This window comes from Belonocnema kinseyi, chromosome 2 (assembly GCF_010883055.1).
Source record: "Belonocnema kinseyi isolate 2016_QV_RU_SX_M_011 chromosome 2, B_treatae_v1, whole genome shotgun sequence".
In the NCBI taxonomy this organism is placed as follows: Eukaryota; Metazoa; Arthropoda; class Insecta; order Hymenoptera; family Cynipidae; genus Belonocnema; species Belonocnema kinseyi.
Genome location: NC_046658.1, coordinates 68,424,304 through 68,435,759, shown reverse-complemented (window position 1 = coordinate 68,435,759; position 11,456 = coordinate 68,424,304). Strand labels below are relative to the sequence as shown.

The 11,456-nt window shown below is 32.4% G+C and overlaps 1 protein-coding gene across 1 annotated transcript in view; it reads right to left on the bottom strand.

Annotated features, from left to right (window-relative positions):
* The window catches only part of LOC117167059 (MAGUK p55 subfamily member 5-A), a 181,262-nt gene that overhangs the window by 161,816 nt on the left and 7,990 nt on the right, over positions 1 to 11,456 (bottom strand). The window contains exons 2-3 of the mRNA XM_033351645.1: positions 9,030 to 9,142; positions 8,412 to 8,472 (exon numbers count right to left, since the gene is read on the bottom strand). Of these exons, the coding sequence (XP_033207536.1) occupies positions 8,412 to 8,472; positions 9,030 to 9,142 (174 nt within the window). The remainder of the gene's footprint in view (positions 1 to 8,411; positions 8,473 to 9,029; positions 9,143 to 11,456) is intronic.

Genomic DNA, 11,456 nt, shown 5'->3' with positions numbered 1-11,456 from the left:
ATCTAGTCGGGAGTGGTGCTGACTGAAAACAGATGATTTGGAGCGATTCGCGCGCCATCTGTTGGTCATTCTAAGGACTTATTGAACTACCCTCGTAGATCTAGATTTTTAAAAGAAATTAATAACAGACTTTTCTCCAAATATCAATTTCATTTTTTTCTCTGAAATCATAAGTGTTTCGTTTATGAAATTGCTAGAATTTTCTAAGATTACAATATAATTGTCTTGTTGAAGAAAATCACTGAAACCATCAACTAACTTCACTTCGTTGAATAATAATCAATATCATGTTATCATATCATCAAATAGTTCTTAACAAATAAAAACAATATTTTTCAAATACATCAATACAGACAAAATTAGTTTTTACGAAGATATTAGCAAAATAGGGCAAAAATGAAAAGAATCCCATGCATTTGGTCTTATAATAGTTTAAAGTTTACTTTTAAAAAATGCATTTCCATTTTTGTAAACAATTTAACTGATTCAAAATAAATATATAAAAGAAATGTGTAAGAATGTTTTATGTTTTATACAGAAGAAAGCAAAATAATAAATATTAAATAACATGATACTTCTTTAAAGCCGGTAAGATCACGTTCAATCATGAAATTGAAATATACGATTCGCTTTATCGCTGTTAAAGAGTTTTCCGATAAGAAATGTATATTGACATTAATGAATATTCAGCTATTCCAAAATATGTAACACTGAGAAAAAAACTATTATTGGTTTTTAGAACAAAAGTTTTTCCGGATTTATGCAGAAACTACACTTCCAAATGAATCTGTGAATACTCTCAGAATTCGTCAGATTTTTCTGTTCATCCGAGAAAATCTTCATTTTTTGATCCTTTTGACCCATTTCTTACTGATTAAAATTTATAGTGTCGTTGGTAAAAGCCTCTAAATGTTGAAAATAACTTATTTAATTATGAATGCTTTTCAGACGTACCACTTTTTATCGATTTTGTAGTCGAGAATATGTATTGACGAGCGGCTTATGTAATAATTAAACTTCAGTAATCAAGAAATGATTTCCTATGCCATACATTACAAATCCCGTGTAGAAATTCAAATTGGGAACTAGTCTGGTTCCCGACCATTTGACCCCACTTAAAATAGGGGGCTAGTCGGGACATCTGACTAGCCCCCGACCAGTAGCGTCACGGTAGATTAAACGGGGGCTAGTCAGGTGGCCCGACTTATCCTAGTCGTGGCCTGATCGGGTACTCGTAGGGGACATATGATAATAAATTCGTGTGGAATATTAACCAAACTCCCCAAAATCTTTGGAACATTCCCTAAAAGTTTGTCAAAACACTTATTATTTACAGAAATCTTCATAAACTTTTTTTAAATATTTAAAAGTGCTCAAATTTACCCAAGATTTAATAGGGAACATATCCTACGCTTAAAAATACATAAATTGATGTGACTAAAATTCCCCAACATTTGTAGAATATTAATTTCAAAAAAAAAAAACTTCAGCTGGAAGGCAACAATGGAAGATCTTCGCTCTGAAGAAACTGCCATGTTGGTCACGGTAGTCTCTGCTCCAGGTAATTATGCTTAGTTACGTGTGGAATGCTGTCTTAAACACTCGACGCGTCATTTCTGTTGCGCGAGAGGTGGCACGTCGCGCCCTTGCGGATTTTCTATAAAGCTATCAGTCCAGAACCGCAAGACTAAAATGAAGGTAGTAGCGAAATCTGAACTGTACCGTGCTTAATAGTTTACTACTAGTATACTGCTCTTCAAACCTTTCAGATCAATTAAAATAAAAGCATCTATACAAATTTAAAGTCTTAAGACTTCCTGCGGACTTTTCACCTGCATCTATATGTCTCTTTTCCAATATGGATTTTCTTTCCTAGAAATTCGCAATTTTCTAAAAAATACTACAAAAAAATAAGATTACATCTTTTTGTAGATTTTGATCGTTCTTTTAATAAAAATTTGATTTTCGTACAAAATTAATAACTTAATAATTATGTATTAAGAATGTTTGAGATGACTTTAACATTACGGAATCTTTTCTCCAAAAAACTGTGTAAAATTATTCTTAAATATATTCTTAGTGTTTTAGAATAAAAAATCATTACGCTTTTTTAGATATTACCTCATTTGATAAGACCTTGCCGGAAACTCAAACATAATAATAACCCGAGCAGAGCCTGAAGATTACCCACACGAAAATTAGTGAACAAAAAGGCCCGACCAGCCCTTGACCAACCACCGACCAGGACCCGGTTGAAATTTTGACAACAAAAAGCCCAACTAGTCACCGACTAGTCCCCGACTGGGTACTTTATAAAAATTAATGACCCGACTAGCCCCCGGTTAGTGCCCGACTTGTAATAGGGTCAAATGGAGTTATTTCCACACGGGATGTTCTTTATAATGATTGAAATTTTGATTGTTTTGCACGTATATTTTTCCAACTTATTGTAAATATTAAGTTTAAATCTATTTTGGTCAATATTTTCTCTAACTTATGGACTTTGTAAGGTCTGTTATTCAATATATTAAGGAATATTTAGTTTATTATACGATTGAGGGTTTTAACGTCAATTAAGTAATTAATATTGAATCTTAATTATTCTTATGCAACATAGATATCATGTATTGTTATGCAGCTGTATAAGAGGTCGTATCCTTGATTGCATAAATATAAATCCCTCTAATCTGATTTTAATCCCACAAGAGCAATTAGATTTGCATAACCATTTCGCACGCTATTTTTGGCACGATCTCCCTACAGACGTTTAAATCATATTTGGACACTTCAAGAACATCTTAAAATTCGAAATTGCCACATGTAGAAAATTTTGTAAATAATTGATGCAGATTTTAAATCTCATATCATAATAAATGAAGGGGGCTATACAACGGGGTTTTAACCCTAGAACTAACGAGGTGGGTTATTTTGACCCATTGCTTGTTCTTATTCTCGCTAGTCACTGGACACATACCGATTCGTTTTCGTGGGTTTCAGTCCCTTTTTAAGAGAAATGTACCGTGGTGATTTCATCTTACAGTGTCTAGTATTATTATCACGATTTTTTATATGTACCTGAAAAAACCTCTGTCTTTCTAGTGCTAAATGGAGGAATGTTTGCGAAAAATGGTGAAAACAAGCGGTCACTGTTCGTTCCGGCATCACCTCCTCGTCGTTACATCTGCTTCCTCTTCTTCTTCCTGTGCCTCCTCTTCCTCTTCCACCTCAGTTCCACTCAGAAGCCCCCAGCGTCACATCCTGCAGAACCTGGGGCCACATGTATGTTGTACGCTCATTGGATAACGCACGACACGCACCGTGCACCGCACGATCATTACTCTTCATCGGGAAAACATTCGCATTATTCCCGCACGAACACGCGCCCACACACGACTTAACACAGCATCACCAATACCATCATCATGTCACTCCAGGAACCAGACTTCTGAATCAACAAGTAAACACAAGTGTTTTGGCTAAAATCTATAGCACCACTTTAGCTGGGCGGAGTAGAATCTTCCGCTGGAACCACGACTAGTCTGATAAAAAGGATATGCTTTTTACATCCACAATATTTCCGAAGAACGCCTATGTTATGCCTGTAAGATATAAACTATATGATACTTGATCTTCCAAAAAAGATTGGCATTACTGCTGATGGATTAGGGTTAAGATCACCAGTGGTGTTTGGATGAAATCTATAGATTATTCTAAATTACATCATCATTATACTAATTTTTAATGGCCATCTTCTTGCGGAATATTCTTTTGATGGATAGCATACATCTTTGAAAATGGGGTTTGGATTTCAGTTGATTATGGAAATTATTGTGAGTGATATGGATGGTTGTCTGCTTAACTACCGAAAAATTAGTTGTTAGAGCATTTTTTAAACTTCAGAATTCCTATTCTGGAAGATATTTCTACATTCGTTAAAGGACATCTATACATAATTATTCGGACTACTACCCAGGCTCCCCGAACTCTATTATATTTACTTGCGCTAAAGTTAGGCCAGGTTTTTTTTTTTTTTTTTGAAAAAGAGACCCAGAGTGCCACTTTTACCTAAGCATAAACACATTTCTATGTCGTTGAAAACAGATAAGGGAACCTACAATCATACTAAAAACCTTGCGCGCATGCATAATTTAAAATTGCAAAAAAGAAATTAAAATCAAGGTTTTTTCAGTGGTGAAACCTGCTCCAGAAAGATGAATATTGTTTTCATTTGTTTTTATGTCTCAAAAAGCACAGACAAAATTGGGCGTACGAAGCGTTGCAGGTAATCGTTTAAGCAGGGTAATAGTCAGCTGATTACTTCCAATTAAAATAAAAAAGTTGCAGTTACCCCACTTCGCACGCTATCTGCAACATGTCTTCCTCCTTGTTTTTTTTGTGACGTGCAACTCAAACTGCATCGAATTTGGTGTACTCTTGAGGATTTGCGTTTAACAGTGAACGCCACCAGAATATAATTTATTACTATTTAATTAATTCATTGTTTTGAATTCCAATATATGAATCTCCAAAACATTTGAAAAAGTAAACCTATTTGGTTTGCTAATTTCCTAAAATTTTACCAGAAAAATTACAATAAATTACATTTATCGATTTTTCGGTTTGAAAGTGATTATTTTAACTTCGTTTGGACTTAAGGGAGAAATTTAGAACTTTAGAAATTTCTTAATACATAGGAATCTACCGTAAAAGCGAACATTCTTCAGTCCTCAGAAGGTTGAGATTCAAAACAATTCTCTTGTCGCCTACGGCAATATAAAAGCGACTTGCTTGTTTCTCGGTCTCTATTTAGAGACCTGGAAATAATTTTTTCAGTTCTTTGGACTCCTCAGACACTTTCAGTATGAAATAACAAATATAAAAATAATTTATATGTGGAGATTTCATGTCAATAACTGCTCACTATAAAAGATATAATTGAAAACATATCATTATAATCATGAATATCAGTGATTATTTAAAAAAAATAGTAATGCCAATTAGGCAATACAAAAGTATATAAATCTCTATTCAATTTTCACTGCTTTTAAATACTGACAACATACAATAATGATTTCTATCCCCAAGTATATAATTATCTTTTATAGACGATAAGACATTGTAAACGACAGTAGAAAATGATTAAATCTCAGTACAGATGATACCGAATGATATAATAGCAGGCGATACAAAACAATAGCATGAGATCCAAAATATAACAAAAAGAGGTAATAAAAAAACAGATACAGTTTCTAAGTAACCAAAATCATTTTCATCCTATACTTATCAATTTTTAAAAGTTCTTTTAACATAAGAACCAACATTATCAATTTCTTGCAGAATTTACTTCAACAAAAATGTACGTAAATACTTTTATATTCTAATAATCATTCTAATGCTTATCTTTTATTTTTTTTTATTCATTTATTATAATCCTTTAGTTTTTCTTACTATTACTGTTTCATTTTGATCTCATTAAAAACTATATAAATCGATACTAGACTATATTTTGAAACGAAATATACCATGAATAAGAACATCAATCTTTTCTGCCATCAATAATTCTATTCCCTTATTCCGTTTCCTGATTATATTCTCCGATTGCTTTCCTGCCTCTATTTCCTAACTCTTTTCCCTAATAAAAATCGAAGTTCAAACCCCCTTCAATTATCTGACAGTACCCAGCACAACAACAACACAACACTCGCTTCAAACCAGTTTACACCCTTTTTATATTTCTTGGGACCTCTCTTACGTCCTCCCTATTACATCATCTCCCACATATTCCCCTCTAAGATCCAGAACCTATTCTCCAAGAAATCCTGACTTGAAATCAACAAATGGAGGAAACAAGGAGGTAATCAAGGATTAAAAATCACTTTCAAGAATAGCGAAGAATACTTTCCAGAATACAGAATATTGAATATTAAATTTTGAATACCAATAAACTCATTAAAGAATAACAAACATCACATAGTACTCATTTAGTTACTAATAGATGATTCCTTATCTCTATGGGGTCACGCCTAATCTATCAGCCGAACCCGGTTCCAGCTTGTTATCCAATATCCATACATAAGTACCAGCATCTATACTCCATAACTCCACAGACTATGTGCTATAGACTTTAGCCAATGTATCAAGTTGGTTGAAGCACGAACCAAGCGTGTGGAAGTTGCGCGAATTAATCGCGACCTACTCGCGACAGTGGCACGCTTCCGAGCTCGCGACACGTCACAGACACGTATAACACTCTTCTTCGTCAGTTTAACTCCTTTTTGTAAATTTTTTGTTTTAACTCGTTCCTATCTTTCCAATAACAAGTTACACCTGTCAACACTTTATTATCACACTGATTCACGGTCGAACTTTTCCAGATTGAACCTTTCAGGTTATTGATCTCTTCAAAGACAATCCGAGAACCCAAGAAGCTGAGCGTTCTTCTGACCAATGGAGATCATCTGAAAGAGGGACCACAACATGGTTACGGTGCTTCGGTACCACGTAGGTAATACGTGATCTTGGACTCGCGTGTGCCTGGTTCCTCGTCGAAAGGCTGGCTTTCACTCCCACCTGGTGACTACACGGCTGAACGAGCTCAGCTGTTCTTGTCAAGCTGCACAGAACGGTTATTATAATTCTTGTTATTGTGGAGGGACTATGATAATTTATGGGGACGATGTAGAATGAATGTACATAGACGACGAAGACGTGGTTGGTACAGGTACGCGGTGACCAGTACGATCGACGATTCCACACTACCGGTCGTAGGTACCATCGGGTAGATTCGAAGGTTGCATTCTCTGCCTCCTCTTACGGAGGCCTCTCCACCTCCTACTCCTGATCACCTGGGGTATTTACCTGGCGAACCTGAGCTCCGGAGAGGCACGAGCAGTCGCGAACCTACCCGAGGAAACGGCGCTATGAAGTTCGAATGCGTTAAGAGTTACGTTATATGGTTTGAAACTTTGAACTTTAAAACTGATAGAATTTAGAAGTGAAGATGAGTGAAGGTATGGCTCCGGAGAGATTATGGAGCTGAGATGTGCGCTTTGCAATTTAGAGTAACGGACTTTAAGTTTAAGTGGGATATTAAAAAGTTGGATCTGTATTAACGCATTCCTCAAGTCTGAAGATGTTTCTACTTTCTAGCTAAAACTAGGGCGAGGTTTTCGTCACTTTTCGTGAAAAGGTACTTCGGTTGACATTTTGTTCAATAATCAAGGGCAGGTTGGTCCTGTGAAATGTAGAATTGTCAAAATGACTTCATCAAGCACTTTCTTTATTCAGAATTGAGATAGCTTTCTATATATTTACATAAAAAATGATAAACTTTGAACTAATAAAATTAACAATCCCAAAATTAACAAAAAAGTTCAATTCTGAAAAATGGCTACTCACGTACTAAATGACGGTAGTATATATTGGAAATTGAAGAATCTTGAAATTAAAATCGTGCACTTCGAAATATTTGTTTTTGATCTCATTTCAACTGTTCAACTTTCAAAATTTACAATTTAAGATAATATTACATAATCTTGAATGATTCAATTTCAAGGCAGTAACCGGAACCAAGTAAAATAGATTCATATTCACAACATTTTAAATTAGAAAATCTCCAAATGAGACTCATTTCGGAAATGTAAAAATTTAAATTTTAAATGACCGAAATAAAAAAATTATAAAGAATTAAAATTTAAATTCGTTAACACGTTAGGGTTTGCAATTTTAAATAAAATTACGTAATAATGAAGTGTTCAGTTCAAAAACTTTTTAATTCAAACGCTTCTATTTCTATACTGTGAAATTAATAAAATTCCAATCGAAAAATTTTGGAAGTAGTTCGCAACGTAAATATCTTCCGTTTAAAGAAAAATATGAACCTTAGTTATTCAATAAATAAAATAACACTCGTTACCTAAACTTATTAAATGCCCTTTCTATCACAAACATGTCTTATCAGTCTAATTAAAATTTCGATAAAATCTGCCAATAAACTTAATTGCTAAAGACTTCAACAGCTCTCCCCTAAACCCGATATTTCTTCTTGGATAAATCCCAGTCTATCAATCACTTTACTTGATTCGGGGATTTTGGCGATGAGTAAAAACTTGGAGTGAATGAAGAAATAACTTATTTAATTAAACTCCCGATCACATTGGTTTATAGATCAATGCCCAGAAATAAGGAGAAATCGTGACGTAGATTGAATGCAGAGATTAATTTTAATTTAAAAATTGGTGCCAATATATCCTTCAAACTGAATACAAATTTTTTATTTAATGCCAAACTCATATCCAGATGAGAACATTTTGCAATTTTTTTATAAATTATAATTAATCTCTCTTCTTAAGGGCTTTCGTTTATTTTGAGCTGCTTTTCTATAAAAAGTGTTGATTTGGAACGAAACTTACCCATCATGTTGCCACTTTTTTTTCTTTTTACTCGAAGGCATATTGTCCTTGATTTGATGCACTGCAAAATAAAATAACCTATATGGTAGTTATTTCTTAAAAATTAATAATTTAGAATATAAATTATTATAAAAATTGGTATAAGATACAGAAAATAATGTACACATTCTTAAAAGTAATGTTTGGATTCTTAAACCAAAACTTAGAGGGGTGTCAATTGAGGATTATGTTAGTTGATTCATTTGTATCCAAATTGTCATTTTTTTTTCTAGGGTTTTATTTTAAAATAATAAGCTAGATATTAGAGTTTCGACAGTGTGCTCAAATGTGTCCCTTTGAAAAAAATTCGAAGTATGACCAAAAAAAATTTCTTTTTCCCATTATTCTAACAAACTATTGATTTTAAAAAGAAATGCGCTTGTAACTGAAAATATTCCTTTCTTTAGAATCCACAACTTTGAAGAAAAATTTTGTCCAAAGACTCAATACTTTATCGATTATTCAATTGAAAACATTGAATGTGAATGTGATATTGAAATGAAATGAAAAATTTCAAATGGACCATATGAGTTTCAAAGAAGGGTTGAGAATAATGTAGCAAATGCTATAATAAATCACCTGGTGGATGTATTGAGTCACTTCGGAATGAGTCGCATCCTCCAGGGTACGACCGTTGACCTCGAGAATCTCGTCGCCCACCTCTAAACTGTCCGCATTATCCGCGGGCGATCCTGAAACAGAAAATAATTAAAATGATATATCACCTTAACTTTTCACAAAACTTCCTCCCACAAGCCTTGCTTCTATGCATCAAGACCAAATTTCATTCATATATTATGTATTAAACTTTAAGATAATTCTAAAATAGAAATGTTATTTCTTTTCGTTTCCACTACAAATCAGTGTTGCCTCATCTTATAGGGGTGCGTAGGTCAGGAAAAACATGGGGAATTTTGAAAAAGAAGTTTAGGAGCCACTCTGATATATATATTTTTTTTGCAGTAGATTTCTTCTGAGGATTATATTTTTAGCTGAAAACTTTATTATTTCGTATAAACTTGATCTTTTTTGGATCAAAAACACCACAGTTTAGTTAAAAATTAACCTTCTTTAGCTAATAATTCGTTTTTTTAAATTATTTTTTTTTAACTAAAAATTTAACTATTCCAGTTAAAGATTCATTATTTTAGATTCGTTCAAAATGTATTTCTCTGATTGATGGTTTAACTCTTAGATTCAAAACTTAACTAGTTTGATGAAAATTCACTTTTTTGTCTAAAAATTAATTATTTTAACTGAAAATGTAACCTTTTCATTTTTTACTATAAATTGATCTTTTTTGCTTAATGTCTGCTTTTCGATAGAAAACTAAACTCCTTGGTATCAAATTTCCCATTTTTTGTCAAAAATGGGACCGTTTTGTAGGAAATTTATAATTTTAGTGGAAAATTCCACTATTTCATTAAAAATTTGTTTTCTTACTTGTTGAAAATTAATGTTTTTCCGTCTTTTTCGCTTTAAAATTCATTATTTTTTATAGAAATCTAATTTTTTCTCAAAATACCAAATAATACACTTTTTATTGAGAATGCATCTTTGTAGGTTGAAAAATCTACTATTTGGTTCAAAATTCAACTATTTTGTAAAAGTTTAATTATTTTGTTGAAAATTAAACTCTTTGGTTGTAATTTGAGCAAATTTTTTGGAAATTCGTTTGTTTTGTACATCGAAATATTATTTCTTACATTTTTTGTTGCGAATTCATCTTTGTAGGTTAGAAATTGAGATATTTTGATGATTTTTTTTTTTAAATATCAACTGTTACATTTTTCCTTGAATATCTATCCTTTTTTATTTAAAATTCCACTGTTTTGTTAAAAATTGGTCCTTTTGGATTGAAAATTCACTTTTTCCCTTAAAAGTTAAATTGTCCTCTAAAAGATTTAATTATTTGTTTGGAAATACGAGTTTAAGTTGAAGTTTAATTTTTTTTGTCTGGAAATTAGACCATTTGGTAGAAAATTGATTTTATTGATTTTCTTTTTAGGCTGAAAATTCAAATATTTCGTTAAAGATTCAATTATTTTGTTACAAATTTAGTTCTAGTTGAAAATGGAGCTTTTTGGTTGAAGATTCATTTTTTTCTGTCTTTTTGAAATATCATTCATTACATTTTTAAACTCCAGGTACCCCACGCTAATGGGACAAAAGCCGGAGTTTTTAAGGTCCCATACCGGTAACCACACCGGGGACGTTTTCTCCTTCTTTCCCTATTATAGCTTCTTAAACGTCCCGGTGTGGCTACAGTTTTTCAATTCGGAAAATGTTCGCTTGGTAATTTATTTACTTGTTTTTACATACTTAATTATTTTAAATGTTTCTTTGCATTTAATTCGTTTCAGTAATGGTATCTCCAAAATTTGGGAGTTGGCAGCTGTATTGTTTACAATTTCTCTACAATTTTTAAATTTTGTTATAACTTATTTTTAACAATTTTTTGTTGACAATTCTTCTTTTTAGTTTTCAAATTCAATTGCTTTATTGATAATTCGTTTATTTAGACAAAGATTGATCTTCTTGAATAGAAACTTTATCTTTTTTTGTTGGAAAATCAGCTATCTTTTAAAAAATGTAATTATTTGTTTGAAAATGCAGGTGCGTTAGGTGAAAATATAATGTTTTGGTTGTTATAATAAAGCAACTTAAGACTTCAAACTGTGATTGTTCTATTCCGTTTATAGTTTTTTGTTTGTTTAATGTTACAAGCCTAAAATGCTGGTCTTCAAATATTATTGGTCAGCGAAAATGAAAAATTATTTGGGAAATATCAGAGAATTTTGAAAAATTAGTTTTTCGGCCACTCTATCTTAATATATTTTCCGCACAATAAGAACGAGAAAATTAATCAAGATGGGACAAAATCGGTAGTCAATAGTTATTTTAAGATCATTTCTTTTACGCCATATAAACGGTTTTCAAACCCTATTTTACAACCCACTTTGAAAACTTGAAATTCAATTTTCCCTTGAATATTCAGTTACATTA